At 41.8% G+C, this 22,535-nt stretch overlaps 1 protein-coding gene across 3 annotated transcripts in view; it reads left to right on the top strand.

Annotated features, from left to right (window-relative positions):
* Positions 1–22,535, top strand: part of ESR2 (estrogen receptor 2) — an 88,310-nt gene that overhangs the window by 44,136 nt on the left and 21,639 nt on the right. The window contains exons 8-9 of one of the 3 annotated variants that reach the window (XM_027554292.1): positions 16,041–16,221; positions 18,755–18,977. In XM_027554292.1, the coding sequence (XP_027410093.1) occupies positions 16,041–16,221; positions 18,755–18,941 (368 nt within the window). In that variant the 3' untranslated portion in view covers positions 18,942–18,977. Of the gene's footprint in view, positions 1–6,535; positions 6,905–16,040; positions 16,222–18,754; positions 20,852–22,535 lie in introns of those variants that run through there. The other 2 variants (XM_027554291.1, XM_027554293.1) reach the window with 2 other exon arrangements.

Raw genomic sequence — 22,535 nt, 5'->3', positions numbered from 1 at the left:
CTCTGTACTGTTCTCCAGTACAGATGCTGTAGCGATTTATATTTGCAGCAACAGTGTAGGAGAGTTTCCTTTTCTCCATGCTCTCTCCAGCATTTATTATTTGTAGACATTTTGATGATGGCCTTTCTGACTAGTGTGAGGTGATAACTTCCTTGTAGTTTTGATTTGGATTTCTCTGATAATTAGTGATGTTGAGCATCTTTTCATGTGCTTTCTGGCCATCTGTATGTCTTCTTTGGAGAAATGTCTGTTTATATCTTCTGTTCATTTTTCAGTTGGGCTGTTTGTTTTTCTTTGATATTGAGCTTCATGAACTGCGTGTATATCTTGGAGATTAATCCCTTGTTGGTTGCTTCATTTGCAAATATTTTCTCCCATTCTGTGGGTTGTCTTTTTGTTTTTATGGTTTCCTTTGATGTGCAGAAGCTTTTAGGTTTAATTAGGCCCAAGTTAAATTTAAATAAACAAATTTATTTTTTGCTTTTATTTTCATTACTCTAGGAGGTGAATCAAAAAAGCTATTGCTGGGATTTATGTCAGAGAGTGTTCTGCTTAGGGCTTCCCAGGTGGTACTAGTGGTAAAGAACCCACCTGCAATTCAGTAGACAGGAGAGATGCAGGTTCGATCCCTGTGCCAGGAAGATCCCCTGGAGAAAGGCATGCCAATCCACTTCAGTATTCTTGCCTGGAGAGTCCCATGAACAGAGGAGCCTGGTGGGCTGCAGTCCAGTCACAAAGAGTTGGACATGACTGAGCATGAAGGCATGTGTCCTGCTTATGTTTTCCTCTAAGAGTTTTATAGTGTCCGGCCTTACATTTAGGTCTTTGATCCATTTAAAATTTATTTTTGTGTATGGTGTTAGAAAGTGTCCTAATTTCCTTTTTTTACATGTAGCTGTCCAATTTTCCAGCACCACAATTGAAGATACTATCTTTTCTCCATTGTATTTTCTTGCCTCCTTTGTCCATAGATTAGTTGACCGTAAGTCCCTGAGTTTATTTCTGGGCTTTCTATCTTGTTTCATTGATCTACATTTCTGTTTTTGTGTCGATACCATACTCTTTGATTACTGTGGCTTTGTAGTATAGTTTGAGGTCAGGGAGTCTGATTCCTCTAGCTTTGTTTTGTTTTCTCAGGATTCCTTTGGTTATGTAGGGTGTTTTGTGTTTCTGTATAAATTTTAGAATTTTTTTGTTCCAGTTCTGTGAAAAATGTCATTGGTAATTTCACAGGGATTGCCTTGGGTCATTTTGACAGTATTGATTCTTAAAAGAATCCTTCTATATGGATAGTTGTGCCATGCTTAGTTGCTCAGTTGTGTCTGACTCTTTGTGACCCTATGGACTGTAGCTCGCCAGGCTCTTCTGTCCATGGGGATTCTCCAGGAAAGAATATTGGAATGGGTTGTCATGCCCTCCTCCAGGAGATCTTCCTAACCCAGGGTTAGAACCCAGATCTCCTTCATTGCAAGTGGATTCTTTACCATCTGAGCCACCAGGGAAGCCCATGAATACTCGAGGGAGTAGCCTATCCCTTCTCCAGGAAACTGGGGTCTCTTGCACTGCAGACAGATTCCCTGCAGCTGAGTACCAGGGAATCTCTATGGATAGTACTTTCATAAAATAAAAAAATTTTTGAAAAGTACTAAGCCCTAGTGTTTTATTGTTATATTCAGTTGATTTAAAATGACTCTATCAGTTGCTGTAAGAGTTTCCAAGTGCTTACCCTCAATTTTTACTTCTCTCTTTGTGTACTGGTAACAGGTCGTACTTTGCATAACTCTAGTATTGAGCAGGAAATATTGTCTGGGAGATAACTGGATCATGGTACAGGGACAGGGTGAGGGGAGGAAGTTAGGTCTTGAAGGAGGGGAGGTGGGGAATGAAGAAGAAATTTGAAGGTCGTGTGAAGCTCAGACACCCTGAAGACAACTTTGGGTACTTACTAGTTGGGTCTGAATCTGGCCTTACTTATAAGACAAGACATTTCCCCTGCACCCAATGCACTCTCTATGCCATATCTAGAAAACAAACATTTGTGAGTAGAAATAGTAAATCGTTGGACAAGTGAAAATTGTAGGGGAAGTCAAGAAAAATGCTAAATGTTTTGGGGCTTTTATCACCTTCTTGACATTGACTGTTACCATTCAGCTTCTATAGAATAATTTGAGGACATGGCTTACATCAGTGATTAAGTTGATGTGCATATAGGTAATGACCAGGTAGGACATTTGAAACTGATTGTGGAAGGAAATCAGCTTTTTCAGATCCTGTCTTTGAATCTACCTACTTACATTATCTCAAATGTTTGCTGTTGTTTGTCTCTGTTAAAGGAAAGATTTCCCTGGAAAGTTCATTTGTACCTTGGCACAAGAGGATTATCAAATGCCAAATTATGGGACTTCTCTCACTTGCAGAAATAACTTAGGACTCTTTTCTGTGTAGCAGAGTGCTCCTTGGAAAGCAGTTGCTTCTTGTTAGAACACTTTCATGTCTAAAGGTTTCTGTTTGGCGAGGCTCCTTACAGACATTTTAGCCTCTGAGACATCATATTGTGTTGTTAGGAAGCTAGAAGCATCATCTGTGCAAATGGGAAAGATTAAGGCTGCGGCGTTCCTTGTGCAGCGTCTCACGGAGCTGCCATGTGGAGGGGATTACAGAGGGTGAGGCAGGCATGTGATGTAATTATCACTCATGGTGGTAAATGGGTAGAATTTGTTTACAGTAAACCCCAATTTAAGAAATCTTCTTTTAAAAAGTTTCTTTTGGCCTGGTGGTCAAAACAGTTTTCAAAGTGAATATATTCTTTTTTTTTTTTAAGCTGTGCCACATGGCATGTGGGATCTTCGTTCCCTGACCAGTGATCAAACCTGTGTCCCCTGCAGGGAAAGCACAGAGTCTAACCTCTGAATCATCAGGAAAGTCCCAAAAGTGAATTTATTCTGTTCAGCATTACTGTTCAGAAAATGGGGTTCTCATTCTATTGGAAAATTTCCACTGTTAGGAGAAGTCTTTGCTAGATTTTAAGCATTTCAAGTTACAGGCTATTTTTCCTTTTGATTATTTATAACATGAACTTGAAAACAGGGACAGAATCCACTTAGGCACCTTTAATTTAAGAAACCCTACAGAATATATAAAACAGACACAGGCCACAAAGGACAGTGATTCTCAAGAGAAGAGACACAAAATGAGTCCTTGATCGACCAGTTGACTGCCTAGAGCCAGTTTCCAGATTGTAACACGGGGAGAAGTAACCAAGTGGACACCAGGGGTCTTCCTAAACTGAGGGACAGAGTTGTGAGTTTGGGGAGGCTAAGGCAGCTAGGATTTGCAGGGGACAGTACTGGGGAGGAAAGAGCTGGCCAGAGAGGCTTTCGAGATCTGCAGAGGGTTCCTTTCAGGTCTTCAGCTGAACATCAAGTTCATGCTTAGTATGATAATAACTAAGGACAGGGAAAGAATCATCAGAAAGGAGGAGGCAGAACAACCCCTGGAAGTTCACAGAGGGCCAGGAATAGTTCATGTTCTCACCAGCCACGGGGAAAACCTTGAGCTCTACTGGATGTTGGCTGTGGTACTCAGAAAGGTGTTTCAGTAGTGAGGTAACACGAGCCCTAGAACAAAGGCTGCTCTGGTCCTTCCAAAGGAAACTTAAAAACAGGTCTGAAGGATCAAACTATTACCAAGTAACTTAACTGCACCCAAGAATAAAGCTCCAGACAATTTAAAGGAATAGAAGAATAATATAACACCTAACAGGGTAAATCAATCAAATGTTGGCAGGCCTGCAAAGAAGCAGAAAATATGACCTAAAATGAGGGAAATGACAATAACTGGAAAAGATGCCAGATGATGCAGATGATAAAATTAGTCGACAAGGACATTAAAACAATTAGTATAACTATATTCCTTATTTCTGAGGAGTACTAGAGAGGAAAAAGCTGGCCAGAGAGACTTTCAAAATCTGCAGAGGGTCCCCTTCAGGTCTTTAGCTGAATATCAGTTTTGTGCTTATTGCAATACTAACCAAGGATAGGGCAAGAATCACCAGAAAGAGGAAAGCATGAACAGGTTAGAAGAGACATAGAAAATATGAAACACACTCAAACTGAATTTCTAAATGTGAAAAGTATGTTTAGATGGATTTACATCCTAGGAAGATCCCCTGGAGAAGGGAAAGGCTACCCACTCCAGTATTCTGGCCTGGAGAATTCCATGGACTGTATAGTCCATGGGGTCACAAAGAGTCAGACATGACTGAGCGACTTTCACTTTCACATCCGATTAGGTATAGCAGAAGAAAAAAATAGTGGATGTTAAGCGATAGCAATAGAAACTATCAAAAAAGAATGGAAAGAAGAAAAGTTTTTAAAAATGAACAGATTATTAGGAAGCTGTGGGGCAACTACAGTTATTAATATACATGAATTTGTAGTCCCTGAAAGCAGAGGGGTAAGAAAATACTTGAAGAAACAATGGTTGAAATTTTTCAAAATTTAATGAAAATTATAAACACACTAGGATTTCCTTTTCCTAAAGGAAAATCAGTTGGATTGATTTTCTGAATATTCATTGGAAAGACCGATGCTGAAATTGAAGCTCCAATACTTTGGCCACCTGATGCAAAGAGCTGACATTGGAAAAGACCCCATGCTGGGAAAGATTGAAGGCAAAAGGAGAAGAGGATGGCAGATGATGAGATGGTTAGGTAGCATCACTGACTCAATGGACATGAATTTGAGCAAACTCGGGGAGACAGTGAAGGACAGGGAAGCCCGGTGTGCTGCAGTCCATGGGGGCACAAAGAGCTGGACATGACTTAGTGACTGAACGACAACAATAAACACACAAATCCAAGAAGCTTGATGTATCCCAAGAACAGGAAACATAAAGAAAACCACACTAAGGCACATCATGTTCAAGTTGCTTAAAATCAGTGATAAACAGAAGAATCTTAAAAGCAACTAGAGAATGAAGATATTACATACAGAGGAACAAAGAAGAGGATGACAGCAAATTTCTGTTCTGATGCAAGTGAATGGGGCAAGGGAGCAGCGTTTTCAAAGTACTTTTGGAAAAACATTGTTAAAGTAGAATTCGTTTTAGTATACATGCTGCCAAAGTGAGCACTAAAGTAGAATTCCTTACACAATGAGAATGCTTTTCAAAACGCAAAGGCAGGGGACTTCCCTGGCGGCCCAGTGGTTAAGACTTCGTCTTTCAGTACAGGGAGTATGGGTTTAATCCCTGGTCAGGCAGCTAAGATCCCACATGCCTCACGGCCAAAAAACCAAAACATAAAAACGAAAGAGATATTGTAACAAATGTAATAAAAACTTTAAAAATGGCCCACCTAAAAAGAAAAATCTAAAAAAATGAAGGCAAAATAAAAACTAAAAATAAATAAAAATATTGTCAGACATACAAAAACTCAAAGTATTCATCACTAGCACTATAATATTAGTGGAAGTCTTTCAAGCAGGAGGAAAATGATACCAGATGTAAATATGGATCCATGTGAAGGAATAAAGAGGTCCTGCAGATGATAACAATGTGGGTAAATATAATGAATTTATCTTATTATTTAAGACTCTTTATTTTCATTTAAAAGATCCAATGTTTATAGCAAAAAAAATAAATAAACATATATTGTGGGTTTATATAGAAGTAAAACAGATGACAAGACCACAAAGGCTGGGATAGAACAAATGGAAGTGTAGTGTGGTATAGGGTTTTTATTTTGTACATGAAGTACTATAGTAGTACTTGAAGATAAACTCGGTTCAGGATGGGGAACACATGTATACCTGTGGTGGATTCATTTTGATATTTGGCAAAACTAATACAATTATGTAAAGTTTATAAAAAATAATAAAATAGTTTATAAAATATTAAAATATAAAATAATAAATATAAAATAATAAAAAAGTTTATAAAAAAATAAAATTAAATTTAAAAAAAATGTATATCACAAACCCAAATGCAACCATGAAAATAACAAAGAATTAGAGCTAATACCAACAATGGTGATAAAATGGAACCATAAAAATTAGCCAAAAAGAAGAAGAAAAAGGCAGTATAAAGCATAGATAGGACAAATAGAAAACAATAAACAAGGTGGTAAATTCCTAATTAATTAATCCTAACAATAATTATATTAAACCTCAATTAAAAGGAGAACATTTTCAGATTGGATAAACAGCACAACTGTTTACTACTAACAAGCTCATTTAAAGATATAATTTAATGGTAAAGGATGGGGGAAAGATATTACATTCTGAGACTAATCAAGAGAAAGCTGGAGTGGCTATATTAATGTTAGAAAAAAGTAAATTTTAGAGCAAAATTTCTAGGAATAAAGAAGTTCATTTCACAATGATAAATGAGTCAGTTTGTCAAGAAGATGTAAATACCCTAAACATTTATGCACCAAATAAGAGAACCTCAAACATTATGAAGTAAAATCTGATAAAACTGCAGGGAGGGGACTTCCTTGGTGGTCCAGTAGCTAAGAATCTGCCTTCCATTACAGGGAACACAGGTTCGACCCATGGTCTGGGAACTAAAGTCCTACATGCCATGGGACCGCTAAGCCCAACCAGAGAGCCCATGCGCTGCACCTGCTGAGCCTGCACTTCGCAACTGGAGAAGCCCCACGCTCCACAAGACCCAGTGCAGCCAAAACAAACAAATAACAATAAAACTCATCCAAAAAAAGCTACAGGGAGAAATGAACAAATCCTTTATTATAGTTGGATATTAATACCCCTTAATAATCGATACAGCAAGAAGACAGAAAATCAGCAAGTATAGAGAAGACTTGAATAACACTGCCAGCCAACTTTACCTAATTGACATTTTAAAAGCACTCAACCCCCAAACAGCAGAAGACACATTTTCTGTAAGTGTTCATTGAATTATTTACCAGGATAGACCATATTCTGAACCATTAAACAAAACTGAATATATTTAAAAAAATTTAACTCATACAAAGTATTTTCTTTGACACTATGGAACTAAATTAGAAGTTAATATTAGAAAGATCTTGGAAAATTTCCAAACACTTGGAAACCAAATAACATATATCTAAATAATCTGTAGATCACAGGAAAAATAATCAAAATTAGCATTTTTAACTAACGGAAAATAAAAGTAGAACACAGCCAAATTTGGGGTTGCAACTTACTCAACAGTTGAGGGAAATTTATAGCACTCAAGGCTCATATTCCAATAAAAGGAACCTCTCAAATTTTTTCTTGTTTCCTGAGGTAAGCTTATATTGCTATAAACTTCCTTCTTAGAATTGTTTTTGTGGCATCCCATAGATTTCACATCATGTGTTTCCATTTTCATTTGTCTCCAGGTATATTTTTATTTCCTCTTTGATTTCTTCAGTGACCCATTGACTTTTTAGTAGTAGCTCTTTAGACTGTGTATTTCTGTTTTTTGCAGTTTTTTTTTCTTGTTGTTGATTTCTAATCTCACAATGTTATAGCCAAAAGATGTTTGGTGTATTTTGAATTTTCTTAAATTTATTAAGACTTGTTTTCTGACCTAGCCTGTAATCCATCCTGGAGAATGTTCTATGTATACTTGAAGAGAATGTGTATTCTGGTATTTATGTACACCAGTGTTCACTGAGGGCTTACCTAGTGGCTCAGTGGTAAAGAATCCGCCTGCCAATAAAGGAGACATGGATTCAATCCCTGGGTTGGGAAGATCCCCTGGAGAAAGAAATGGCAACTTACCCCAGTATTGTTGCCTGGGAAATCCCATGGACAGAGGAGTCTGGCAGACTATAGTCCATGGGGTTGCAAAAGAGTCAGACACAACTTAGTGACTAAACAAAACAAAACAAACATTCACTGGAGACTCACTTACAATAGCCAAGATAACAAAGCAACCTAGGTGTCCATCAATAGATGAGTGAATAAAAAATGTCATATATATGTATGTGTGTATATACACACACACATAGTGGAATGTTACTCATATATTAAACATTGAAATCCTGCTATTTGCAACAACATGGAAAGATCTAGAGGGCATTATACTAAGTGAAATAAATCAGAGAAATACTGTATGATCTCACTTATATGTGGAATTTAAAAAGCAAAACACAAAAATAGACTAAATGAATACTGAGAACAAACAGGTGGTTGGTGGAGGCAAAAGAGCATGAAATAACATGTGAAAGGAATTAAGAGGTACAAACCTGCAGTTATTAAAAAAAGAAAGCCGTGGGGAAGCAATATATAACATTAGGAATATGGTCAATAATATTGTAATATCTTTGTGTGATCATTTCATAATGTACACAAATGCCAAATCGCCATGCAGTGCACTTGAACCTGACTCCGAATTGTGTGTCAACTATATTTCAATTAGAAATCAAGGTCTGAAATGAAAGACTTCAGTTTTCAACCTTAAAGAGACTTAGGAAAAGAAGAGAAAATTAAATCCCAAGTAAGCAAAAGAAAAGAAATAATAAAGGATATAGTGGAAAACAATGGAATAGAAAATAGTAGATGAAAATTAAGAAAGTCAAAAGCTTATTCTTTGAGAAGATCAATGAAACTGATAAGCCTCTAGCCAGACTGAAAAGATAGAAATTACCAATGTTAGTACTGGGACATGTAACATTGTTATTCTTCAGATATTAAAAAGAATAATAAGATAATATTATAAACACTTTATGCCAATTCACTTGAATATTAGATGAAATGGACAAATTATTTGGAAGATACAAATTATTGAATCTGAATCAAAAAGAAACCTAAAAACTCTGAATAGCTAGTTTTAGTTTTAGTTTAAGACCTTCACACAAAGAAAACTCCAGGCACAGATGACTTTTCTGGAAGAATTCTACCAAACATTTAAGGAATAAATAATACCAAGTTTATACATATTCTTGCAGAAAACTGAGGAGCTAAGAATAACTTCCCAACTCATTACTCTGACAGTAAACCCAGACCAACATATTAGAAGAAAAGGCAACAGATGAATATTTCTCATGTACACAGATGGAGAAATTCTCAAAAGTTTTTAGAGTAGAATCCAATAGTATATAACAAATGTGATTTTTCCAAGGATACAAGAGTTCTTTAACATTTGAAAATCGATCAGCATAATTTACTGTGTTAACAGAGTAATTAATGAAAAATCACATGATTTTCCCAGGAAGTGCAAAGAAAGCATTTGACAAAATCTATGCCCATTCTTCGGAGAAGGCGATGGCACCCCACTCCAGTACTCTCGCCTGAAAAATCCCACGGACGGAGGAGCCTGGTGGGCTGCAGTCCATGGGGTTGCTAAGAGTCGGACATGACTGAGCAACTTCACTTTCACTTTTCACTTTCATGCATTGGAGAAGGAAATGGCAACCCACTCCAGTGTTCTTGCCTGGAGAATCCCAGGGACGGGGGAGCCTGGCGGGCTGCCGTCTATGGGGTCGCATAGAGTCAGACACGACTGAAGTGACTTAGCAGCATGCCCATTCTTGCTAAAAACTCTCAACAAACTAGTAAATGGGAAGAAACTTCCTTAACCCAATCAAGGGCATTAATGAAAAAACAACAGCTAATGTACTTGTTATCAGGAACAAGGCAAGAATATCCACTGTCATGAATTCTGTTCAGTGTTTTACTGGAAGTTTTAGTGCCACAAGGCAAGAAAAGAGGTAAAAGTACCTCCATCAACATTATAGAGGTAGAAGTAAAACTCTTGTATTTGAAAACATGATAATCTGTGTAGAAAAGTATGTGTGTGCTTAGTCGCACAGTCGTTTCCCACCCTGTGTGACCCCATCTGTGGTCTGTAGCCTGCAAGGCTTCTCTGTTGAGGGAATTTTCCAGACAGAATACTGGAGTGGGTTGCCATTTCCTACTCCAGGGGATCTTTCTGATCGAGGAATTGAACCCGGGTCTCCTGCATTGCAGGTAATAGGGGAAATATATAAAAAATAATTTTATCTCTATATGGTAGTAATGAACAATTGGTATTTGAAATTAAAAATCAATACTATTTATAATAGCATAAAAATTATGAAACCTTACGACAAATTTGACAAAAGATGTGAAACTGCACACTGAAAACTGTTAAACATTGCAGACAGAAATTAAAGAAATTCTAAATAAGTGGGGAGAGGTGTTAATGGGTTAGCAGATTCAGTATGTTAAGAGGTCAGTCCTCCTCACAAATAATCTCTAAATTCAACTTGATCCCAAGAAAGTCTTAGTGGTAATGAACTAGATACAATGCTTTTGGTCTAGAATAAGGTTATACACTCTTACAGTTAATGAGGTACTTACCAAGCTTAGGAGAAGTACATGTTCCTTTCTGTGGGGAGAGATGGGATGAGGACAGTACCACCTGGACTTCCCTCTCAGCAAATCTTCCTCCACCATGCAGAGGTAAGATGTGCGAGCACCTAGAATTGCTGTGTTATAAATACTCAGTCTTTGATGTGGCTTCTGAAACTCAGAGACAAGAGCAATGTTGCATTTAACACAAACTGTTAAAATATTGTTAAGGTGTTTTAGAAACATGAAGGTGTTGTGTGAGTGTTGTAGTTAACGTAATAACATATCCAAACTAAGAGTCATGGGACCAGCCATTCATCATCCAGAAACCTGAAAACGAGAGAAATCCTCCCTTGCATAGAATTAGAGGCTACTGAATCTAGAAACACAGTGGAATCAATCTGCAGATAAAAAGTCTTTTGAAATATTTAAAATTAGGAATAAGATCTATTTATCTAAATAATTTTAGGACTTATCAAGCTTTTGTAACTTTTTATTACAAAGTTTTCATATGGATGAAACTTTTCATTAAATGAAAGAAATAGTTAGAACCTGTTTATCCTATTTTGCATAAACAGGATTTTCTTATTTTACATAAAGAAAATTTTTAAGAGATATCAACTCAAGCTCTGGTTCACTCTGGTTCACTCATGACATGGGTGGGTAGAGAAGGCCATGGCATGAAAGGATCCACAGAAGGACACTGAAGAGGTCAGATGGGTCTTCTCTTCTTGATGGAGAACATGGGCACAGAGTACTGCGGTCATCAGCCTGCTGGGCCCATGTCACTGTCACCTTTCAACACCAGTCCATGCTCATGGTGCTGGGTGGGGAGGTGGTGATAGAGGAGATGGTCGTATCTTGTTCAGTCACTAAGTTGTATCCAGCTCTTTCTGACCTCGTTGACTGTAGCACATCAGGCTTCCCTGTCCTTTACTCTGTCCTGAAGTTTGTTCAAACTCAGGTCCATCAGGTCAGTGTTGCCCATCCAACTGTCTCATCCTCTGTCACCTCCTTCTCTCAATCTTTCCCAGCATCAGGATCTTTTCCAATGATTTGGCTCTTAGCATCAGGTGGCCAAAGTATTGGAGCTTCAGCATCATCAGTCCTTCCAGTGAATATTCAGGGTTGATTTCCTTTAGGATTGACTGGTTTGATCTCCTTGCTGTCCAAGAGAATCTCAAGAGTCTTCTCCAGCACCACAGTTTGAAAGCTTCAATTCTTCAGCACTCAGCCTTCTTTATAGTACAACTGTCACATCCATACATGACCACGGGAAAAAACAGCTTTGACTAGATGGACGTTTGTCGGCAAAGTAATGTCTCTGCTTTTTAATATGCTGCCTAGAAGGAAATGGCAACCCAGTCCAGTGTTCTTGCCTGGAGAATCCCAGGGACGGGGGAGCCTGGTGGGCTGTCATCTATGGGGTCACACAGAGTCGGACACGACTGAAGTGACTTAGCAGCAGCAGTAGCAGTAGCAGTAGGTTGGTCATAGCTTTTCTTCCAAGGAGCAAGTGTCTTTTTATTTTCATGGCTGCAGTCACTGTCCACAGTGATTTTGGACCCAAAAAAATAAAATCTGTCACTGTTTTCCACTTTTTCCCCATCTATTTGCCATGAAGTGATGGGACCAGATGCCTCCCGAAAGCCAGAACATTTTTCCTGTGGTCAGTGTTCTGAAAGTTTTATTAAACACTTTATCTGTTCTGATTTATTTGCTTTTGGTCAAGGTGAGCTTATATCTTCATCCTTTGAACCCTAAGGATGTGGCAAATGCGGGGGGGGGGCGGGGGTGGGTTGCCCAGCTCTCCCCATGTGCTGCTCAGAATTTCAGCAGGTGGGCTGGTGGAAGGAGCACACAGCTGTTCCCAGGCGATAAAGAGGAGAGGAAATTGTGTCCTTGACTTTATTTTATTTTCCTTGGTACGTGTGTGGTGTTGTGCCAAAATCTTGACTTTTTTTCTGTATTTCTTTAGTTTTAGGAAAAGTAATTTGATTCTAAAATGAAATCTGATGTTTTTACTCTTAGGGGCTGGAGGGGATTAATTCTTGCCATTTCCTATGTGTCTGGGCAGTGAGTGTCCTGGGGGTGGGGGCTTTGAGTCTTTTCCCTTGCCTCTCCCAGGGCCTGCCACTTAGCAATTACTGTGTACATACATTTTGATGAGTCAGAGCATACATGAATGTCCAAAGTGCAGGCACAGCATTGCTGACTGAAGAGAGTCAGGCAGCAAGGTCGCTATTCTACAGCCTAGTTCCTTCCCAGGATGATTTTATATAGGCTAATCTTTCTGTATGTAAAATCTTTCCCATGTATAAAATTGATATAGCGAATGCCTTTACAAAACCACAGTGACTCCTATCCCCAAACCCCTCATCAGTGATGGACCCTGAGCCCTGTGTAGGGCTGTGTTGGCTCCACAGCCTGTAGAAAATCCAGGGCTCACCCTTGGCAGTGACTGCTTGCTCATTTATGAAGAACATGACCCAATAGCCAACACAGGTTATTTGATGGGAGCCTTGGTCAGGCATGGGGAGGTACTGAGGAGCTTTGTTTTTTTTGTATTTAAAATTTTTTGTCTCCTTTGGGTCTTTGTTGCTGCGCACGGCCTTCTCTAGTGGTGGCAAGTGGGCTTCTCATTGCAGGGGCTTCTCGTTGTGGGGCATGGGCACTAGGGTGCATGGGCTCAGTAGCTGTGGCACACAGGCTTAGTTGCCCTGTGAGGTGAAAGTGGCTCAGTGGTATCTGACTCTTTGTGACCCCGTGGGCTGTAGCCCATCGGGCTCCTCTGTCCATGGAATTCTCCAGACAAGAATACTAGAGTGGGTAACCATTCCCTTCTCCAGGGGATCATCCCAACGCAGGGATCAAACCGGGGTCTCCTGCATTAGCAGGTAGATTCTTTACCATCTGAGCCACCAGGGAAGGCTAGTTGCCATGTAAGATGTGGAATCTTCCTGGACCAGAGATCAAACCCATGTCTGCCCACTATATTGGCTGATGGATTTTTAATCACTGGACACCAGGGATGTCCTGAGTTTAAAGCGTAGTGTCATTTAAAGCATACAGTTCATTGGTTTTTAGCATATCTATAAGCTTGTGCCCCTGGTGGCTCTGAGGGTAAAGAATATGCCTGCAATGCAGGAGACCAGGATTCAATCTCTGGGTGGAGAAGATCCCCTGGTGAAGGGAATGGCAACCCACTCCACTATTCTTGCCTGGGAAATCCCATAGACAGAGAAGCCTGGTGGGCTACAGTCTGTGGGAGTCACAAAAGAATCAGACACACCTTAGTGACTAAACAACAAAAAATGTTCCGTTATATGGATGTATATTTTGTTTATCCGTTCATCAGTTGATGGACATTTGGTGTATTTTCACTTTTAGGCTATTATGAGTAATATTGCTATGAACATTTGTATAGTAGCCAAGTATTTTTACATTTTCACTTTTTGTCACTTTAGACCAATGTATGTACAAGTACACAATTTTAACTCCTTTTAGAATCCAGAGAGAAGATTTATTTATGGCAGTAGAAGTACATGGAGCAGAATAAGCTAAAAAGGGTAGTTACAAGAAAGCAGTTGTTCATGTAGCCAGGGTCTGCATTTTAAGGAAGTTAAGCTTAAAATAATTTTTGCTATATTTTCATTTAATTAATAATTTTCTGTGTATGTACCTATAATATGCATTAACATGCGTATTTATCATTTCAGTTATAACGGTGTGATTGGCTAGAAGTTTGAATCTATGTAAATTCATCTAATTCTTCCAGGCCAGTCTTTGCAGTCAGTGATGGGGATAGAATGGCACACAAATGGACAGGGTCTGTGCCCCCACAGTACTTACGTCCAGTCTTGCTGAGGGTCAGAGCATGTGTATGAGGACTTCCAGCCAGTGGCACAATGTGGTGCCCTCTGCTGGGAAAGCATGTGGCGTCTTGGGAGCGTCAGCTTCTGCAGGGAAGTTCATGACCAGTAGTTGTGACACACGGAATGTATGGAGTCTAGAGGAGGAATGGATGCAGATAAGCTGGAGGAGGGGGTGTGGAAAGAAGGAGGTGGAATGGAGGAGGGAAGGGAAGGAAGGGCAGGTCTAAGCTGAACGTTCAGCATGGTCAGTGCACCAGCTACAGTTCAAGTTGAGGCATGCTGAGAACTGAAGATGGAAAGAGCAGAGAGAGGCCTGGTACCCTGATAATGGCGTTAAGTGGTTTGGACTCCACCCCAAGAGCTGGGAAGTCATTGAAGGGTGCTTCGTGATCTGCATTTTCCATTTTGGTTACTCAAGGGCATGTTGGGTGGGGGCAGTAAGAGGGCAGGTCATCTGCCATGAGGGACAGAGGAGTCCTCCGTGAGGATGCGGAGGGGTCAGGAAGAATCACTGTGGGGAACAAGGTGAGCAGGTGGCTTGGAGCAGCAGCTTCTGGGCCAAAGATGAGTATCTGAAATCTGCATCATGAGACATCATGGAGGGACATGCCCCCAGGGATGTGGTAAAGCACTGCACTGGCATGGTTGTGGTTCAGTATGTCCCTTGCCTTAATTGAACTGGGTTGAACTGAGCTGCCTTAATTGAACTGAAAATGCCGATAAAAGTAGAGAACAAAAGCTGCCAAAACAAACTCTGGATGATCCTTCGTTCTCGTCACAGTCAAAAGTCATCAGCTCCCCTGTTGATTTCATGTCTTTGAAATCGAAAGCCTGGAAGGGAAGCTAATTACTTCCCTGTTGCCCAGAATCAAAAAGTCAGGGTTGGTAGGGGAGGGGGATGGTAGGGGCAAGGATACACAACTGAGCTGTTATTTTTAACTTTCAGGAGGCCAGGTATCTCAGTTCCTAGAGTCAGAGGGGAATTAAACACAGGGCCAGGCAGGAAGCGGGAGGTGACCTACCTCCTGAGGTAGTTGTGGGGACCTCAGGACTCACGTGCTTGTAAGCTTTGCTCAGTGAGCTGAGCCTGGAAGAACAAAGTGACTGGTCAGGGGCCAGAGAGCAAGAGATGGTGAATATAAAGTAGGTCTGTCTTATTGCAAATCGGTGGTCTTCCTGCTCCACCAAAGCGTCACCTGAAGTGAAATGCTGAGAGTCTGGACAGAGGTGAGGTGGCAGTGGCCCTGCCGTGTAAGGGGTTGGGGGCTGCATAGCAGTGGTGATTAGTTTGTTTAGTAAACTCCCCTTAGACCAGTGGCCCTCCTAGGGACTAAGAGTTGGATTAACCTCACTTTCCTGGCCATCTCCATATGGGTATTGTTGCTGCAGCTGAGAGGTACCATGTCATGGTTTGAGGCAGCTGGATACATTTCATACTGTGGCACGGCCACACTTGTGGGCCTGGCAGCCCTCTGAGAGGCTGCTGAGTCTGCCTGCATTCAGCCAGCTTTCCCTTCCAGCTCAGTGATGGGCTGGCTCTTGGGGGAGTAGACAGCATGCAGAGGTGAAGCCATGCTTTTAAGGTTTCACCAGATACGCAGATGTCAGAACAGCTGAGACCACTTGGGCCTCCTTCCTGGAGAACGTAGAGGGAAGATCCCCTGGAGGAAGGCATGACAACCCACTCTGGTATTCTTGCCTGGAGAATCTCATGGGCAGAGAGGCCTGGCAGGCTATAGTCCATAGGATCACACAGAGTCAGACATGACTGAAGCGACTTAGCACACACATGCCTAATGCTGAGCACATGACTTCTGTTTTCTCAGGACAGTGACTCTTGGCTTTTTAATTCTTTGTCCAGGTATGTACCCTTCAGCTACAGCACCCCAGGAGGCTGACAGTGGCCGGAAGCTGACTCACCTGCTGAATGCTGTGACGGACGCTCTGGTCTGGGTGATTGCCAAGAGTGGCATGTCCTCCCAGCAGCAGTCCATGCGCCTGGCTAACCTGCTGATGCTCCTGTCTCACGTCAGGCACGCCAGGTACGATCCCTGCGGGGTCTGCTCCACTGGGTGTGTGGTGGGAGGGAGGGTGCAGATGCTCACAGAAGGGTGAAGAGCTTTGGAAAAAGGGTTTTGCAAGTTCAAGATGGATAAGGTAGAATTGCCACCTTTAAGGGAAAATGAACTCCTGAAAGGGAAGGCGGGCATCATCAGTAAACACGCTGGTGGCCTTTATAGGATGCGGTCGTTGTAGTAGCTTTATAGTGTCTTGTTACCCTGTCCAAGCTCACTCTAATTGCCGCAAGATAGACAGCAAGAGATGAGGTGTTGAGACAGGGAATACAACTTTAGGCTGACCAAGAAGATGGCAGACTAATGTCTCAAAATAACCATCTTTTGAGGGTCTGGATGCCAGGTTCTTTTCGAGATCAGAGGTGGGGGGAGACAAGGAAACAAAGTAAAAAGGCCATTAATCTTGCAAATATTTCCTAGAATGCAAACCTCAGGCAGGGGATGTGTTAGTGTCTTCCTTCCTGCCACCTATAGGTGGACAGGGTCCTGAACAAAGACACTTTAGTAAGTCAGGCAGAGGGGCAGGATTCTCTGAGGCAGGTCATTATGTGTGATTATAATAACAAAAGCAACAGAAAGCAAGTCAAAGGAACAGTTCCAACATGGAGCCAGAATTGGCTTTTCCCTGCAACATTGTGCTGGCTTATCCGGTTTCTAGTTGCTGGGGATTTTAGCTTGTTTATGGATTCTGAAAGGGGCAGTTAGTTCCTCCCGTAAAGTGAGTTGCCCCAGCTTCCTGCACTACACAGGGCTGGGGTCCTGAGGTGTTTTCTTAAAAAGGTTAAACCCAGCTTCTCTAGATCAGCTCTGGGGCTGGTGATCTGGGGCGATCACAAAGGCTTCCCTAAGAGTCGTCCTTTTCTTGCTATAGAAAAGGATATTATGTATCTTTGCAACACATCCCCTGCCCGAGGTTTGCCATTCTAGGAGATATTTGCCAGATTAGTGGCCTTTTTATTTTTGTTTGCCCATCTCCCCCCACCTTTGATCTATAAAAGAACCTGGCATCCAGACTCTCGTAAGATGGTTATTTTGAGACATTAGTCTGCCATCCTCTTGGTCAGCCTAAAGTTGTATTCCCTGCCTCAACACCTTGTCTCTTGCCATCTATCATGCGGCAAGCAGAGCGAGCTTGGGCTTGTTAACAAGACACCATAAAGCTGCTATGACAACTGCATCCTATAAGAGCCATCAGTGTGTGTACTGATGATGCCCGCCTTCCCTTTCAGGAGTTCATTTTCCCTTCAAAGTGGCAAGTCTACCTTATCCATCTTGCAATATGATACTAAGAGAACTAGTGAGCCGAGTAGGTTTGGGAAGGCAGTGCATGGGTAAAGTGTATCCAGGAAATGGACACTGTGTGCCCTCAAGAAGGGAGATGGTGTCTGATGGTGGCTTCATGCGGGTGCTGTGAGGCTCAGTGCTGGCCATCACCCAGGAGGAGGGTGGGGTGCTGGGGCTGGAGGAGGGGAGAAGAGGAAGGAAGGCAAATGCTCCCTTGAGGAGGAAAGTCTAGGGGCGGTGAGAAAAGACGACACCTCATGGGTTTTAACAAGGGGGAGGGAAGTGGAAATAAGCTCTGCTCTGTTTACTCGTTAATGATTACTCAGCACACGACCATTTACAGAGCAGAAACAGTCCATCCTCATTAATCACAGATTCTCTACTTGTGAATTTGCCTGCTTGCGAAAATGTATTTGTAACCCCAAAATCAATACTCACGGTGCTTTTGAGGTCATTTGAGGACGTGTGCAGACTGGCAGAAAATTTGAGTTACCCACACTTACGTTCCCAGCGGAGGTCATACCAGGTGCTGCTTGCTCTGCCTTCTTATTTCTGCTCTCAGAGTGTAAACAAGGGTGTGTTATATGGTCTATTTAGTACCTTGTTTTGGCATTTTGTGCTTTGTTGGAGATTTCATAGTCTAAAAAGGATCCCCAGGAACAGTGCTAAAGCACTGTCTAGCTCCTAAGTGCAAGAGGCCTGTGATGTGCTTACAGAGAAAATGCATGTTAGATAAGTTTCGTTCACGCATGAATTTTAGTGCTACAAGCTGTGAATGAAATGTTAATGAATCAACGATTTATGTTAAATAAGGCCCTTTAAACAATAACTCAGAAGAAACAAGATTATGTATTAATGGGCTGATGAAAATGTTGGGACCAGGATCTCTCAGAACCTAACTCTTATTTCTCCCAGTAGCAATGGTTCAGTGTTTTCAAAGACCATGAAGATGTACCTATGGTGTTCAGAGACCCCATCACACTATGGGTCAAGTTGTTGGGGTGGGTGGTGGGACACCATCGTCCACAGGACATTGGCTTCATCCTCACCTGCAGATCATTGGAGGAGCCAGATGCAAGAACCATAAAGCAGAGGGCTGGGGGTCGTGCTGGGGTGAAGGTGAGGACCAGCTCCATGGGGGAGAGTCGGGGAGATGTCAGGCTTCCTGTGGCTGCTTCAGGAGGGAATCTCAGCACCTTTTTTTTTCTCTCTCCAGTAACAAGGGCATGGAACACCTGCTCAACATGAAGTGCAAAAACGTGGTCCCCGTCTACGATCTGCTGCTGGAGATGCTGAATGCCCACACACTTCGCGGCAACAAGTCTTTGGTCACAGGGTCTGAGCGCAACCTGGTGGAGGACAGTGAGAGCAAAGAGGGCTCCCAGAAACCCCAGGCTCAGTGACGCCCAGCCCCGAGCTGTGGTCAGACTGCAGAGAAGGTCAGAGGCTGAAGCATGAACTCCAGCACGAACCGTGAGCCCCGTCAGAAGGGGGCGGGCTTCCTTGGCTTTCTGCTATGTGGTCCTTCCTGTGGCTCCTCGATGCCATCCTTCCCCGACCTCTCCATCTCCTGGGAGTCAGGGTGCAAAAGCCAGTACTCTTGTCATCAGAGGGCAGAGTTTGAGTACAAGGTTTATGTCTGGCTTGGCCTCATGGGGTCTCATTGTGGTCACTCCGTTACTTCCCATCTCCCTCCCACTCTTTGGAAAATATCTTAGGGATTTTGGAGTGACTGGAGGAAACTGACTTGGGAGAAAGGGGAGAAAATGTAGGACACGCACAGAAGGGGACTAACCTTTTCTGTGCCACTTAAGCTGCCCTTTGAGTCCTTTGTGTGCTGCCTTCTGGACCGCTTGATTGTAGGATTGAAAACCACAGTGACCGTCAGCTAACTGGCCTGTGAGGATGGATGGTCATACATTGCTATGATTTTGTCCAAGGCCAGAGGGAATGTGACCTAGGGAGCCAGTGGTCAGGCTGGGGTGGGAGCCACATCTTCCCCCAAGACCTTGCTGCCGCCTTCCTGCAGGTTCACCCCTGTTGGTTTGCATTCAGAGAGCCTGTGAATTATCTGGGGGTGGGGTGTGTGTGTGTGTGGGGGGGGGGTGTTTTCACCTCCATGGAGAAGAAATGTGGAGATGCAAATACTCTGCTCCTGGAATTGCCTTTCTTAAAACTCGTGTCCCAAGGAGTTCAGCATGTGTGCTGGAGGAAGGACCAGTGTTTGCAGGAATGGGGTTTCTCCTGTGGGTGTGGGTCACAGCCACCAGGCTTCCCTGGGGCAGCCACAGCTGCCACATCAGCCACCCAGGGGAGACAGGGACACTGCAGGTGTGTGTGTGTGAGGTGTGCTGATCCACAGAGGGATGAATGGCTACACACACGTCAGCATCTGTGTGTCAGGTTCAGGGTCAAACTATGGACGGGATGAGCACACCACTTGAACAAGACTGTGAGCTCTATTAGAAAAGAGAGATAGTTAGGGTAATTATTTATAGCAAGAAAAAAGTCTTTTATACCCTAGGGCTCTTTTAAAATATTTTCTTATCAGAACATTTATATGGTGGGTTGGGTGAAATAAAAACTTAGTAAAATATTAGTTCTTATTTCAAGTGGAACATAAATAGGACGTGATGATAAAGCACCTCTGAAATTACAATTTTAACTCATTTTTTTAAATTTACGTTTTCGTACAAATTTTCAGGAGCATCGTGAATGCATATAGCAAGTTTACATCAGTACTTTGGAAGAGAGCAGTTAGATAATCATGTGTGACTTTTGTGATGTTTTTAAAAATTACCTTGTAATAGGAGATTAAACACATTTTCTTTTTGAAAATGGTAAATACAGAATGTGCTCACCACAGTAAATCTAAGTCACTAGGAAGATTACATTCAATAACATAAGGTTGGTTTCTGGCAGTGTGATCTTGAATAATTGTTAATTTTGATTTCGATGCAGTTTTACTAAAAATGTTGAGCAAAGCTGTATCAGAAACCCTTAATCACGAACCAAGAAGAACACAGTGTTGTCTATATTCTGAGGGTATTTGAAATTATTCTTAGTGACTCAATGTTGTAGCTTTAGTACAACAGATACTTTAGATTTTATAGGAACCAGGGTTTAGGTCAATTTTCTTTCTTTCCAGTCAGTTTAGGACCCCCTATGGCAAACAAGGTGATGGAGGCTAGAGAGTGGGAAGTGGGAGGCAAGAAGGCAGTTATTTGAAGAACAATTATTTGCTGATGAATTTCTCTTAATTGTATTTATAAAAAAGACTACCAGTTTGAAAAAAAAAAAAAATCAACAAAAATAATACAGAATGAAGTTCAAGCCACCACCCCATGACTGCATAATGAAGTTTTTCAGGTTGGATTTTGACACCAAGGAAGGCATCTGATTGGTCTCAGGTGTCCAAGCACCTGTCTGTGCCAAACCCTGTATGTCACCCACATGGTGCTTGCTGTCATGAAAACTCCTTCAGTGCCCACTGCCCACCTCCCACAAACACTCCTGTATGCTGCTTGAGGTTGCTTGTTTCACTGCATTTGGATTTAGCCCGTGAGGAGGATGTTAACACTTTGGGTCATTTCTTCTTGGCTGTGGTCTCACCTGGTGTGCTGGTGAGTCAGTCCAACCAGAGAGGCTGCCCTGGTGCAAGGCTGTCTCTTAGACTGGCATCTAGGCCAAGCAGGCAGTTGAGATAATATGGTATGTCGTTTAAAGGTGTTCTTTGTTTTGTTTTGAATTCCCTAGGGCCCTTTCCCCCTTTCAGATGTAGTGTGTACATCTGTTCCCAGTTGCTCCAAATCCTTTCTCTGAGGATTGCAAACTGCAAAATCAGGCTGCTGTTTTTATGGGTTTTGAGTAAATCCTCCATGTTCATTTTAAAGATGAGCCATTTCTCTTAAATAGTGCTTTCTCTTAAATGTCTTCTATTTGGAGGGTATCTAACCTCCCAAAGTGTTTCCCTGGTGGCTCAGATGGTAAAGAATCTGCCTGCAATGTGGGAGACCTGGGTTCAACCCCTGGGTAAGGAAGATCCCCTGGAGGAGGAAATGGCAACCCACTCCAGTATCCCTGCCTGGGAAATCCCATGGACAAAGGAGCCTGGCAGGTTATAGTCCATGGGTCACAAAGAGTTGGACATGACTGGGCAACTAACACCAACCACCCAAATGGTCCATGGGCAACTTAAAGTTCTCCCATAGCTAAGTACAGATTTCACTGCTTTCAAGTTCAGTTTTTAAAAGGAATTAACTAGGGAGAATAGGACCTGTGACAACTGTAAATAAGAATTAAGTGAGTATTGGGGAAAAAAATAATTACCCACCCAACTACATCTTATGTCTTACGGAAAAGGGATGCTCAGCTTTGCCTGAGATTCATATGGTGAGAGTCCTTTCCTCCACTTTGATCATTTAATGTGAGAAACTTACTTGTGGGAGATAAGTGAGATTTGAGCTAAATTCCAAAAACATGTGTCTAATATAGGAATCATATAGACAAATTTTAATAAAATAATTACCATGGAATATTCTTAATACAGAAAACAGTGTTCATGACAGTGTTCACGCAGGTTCCCAGGAAAGCTGGCAGCCCCTAAAGAGAACCCTCGTGGCCCCCCTGGGAGAATGCACCGTGAGTTGTCGTTCTGACTCTGTCTCCCTCTGCCCTCACCACATCCTGTCTGGCCTCAGGCCTCTCACATGCTCAGTGTCCACCAGGACTAACTACAAAGGATTCAACCCTAAAATAATTTTGAACTGATTTTTCTTCGAAAATTGTGGTAGAAACAGAAAATTAAGTTGTCAGCTTAAAAACATTTCTGGAGGGTCTTAACTGTATTAAAAAATAATGCAAATTCAACAAACGCTCTTCGGTGAGACAGTCTTTATCTGGGTTCTTTCCTTTGCTAACTCAACTGGAAGGGCAATTATTTTTAGTTTCACAAAAAAAAATTATTAGTTTCCAATTCTTGGCAGAACTATGTTATA

Source organism: Bos indicus x Bos taurus, chromosome 10 (genome assembly GCF_003369695.1).
Source record: "Bos indicus x Bos taurus breed Angus x Brahman F1 hybrid chromosome 10, Bos_hybrid_MaternalHap_v2.0, whole genome shotgun sequence".
Classification (NCBI taxonomy): domain Eukaryota; kingdom Metazoa; phylum Chordata; class Mammalia; order Artiodactyla; family Bovidae; genus Bos; species Bos indicus x Bos taurus.
Note: the sequence above shows the minus strand (reverse complement) of the source record. Positions and strands in the feature narration are given on the sequence as shown.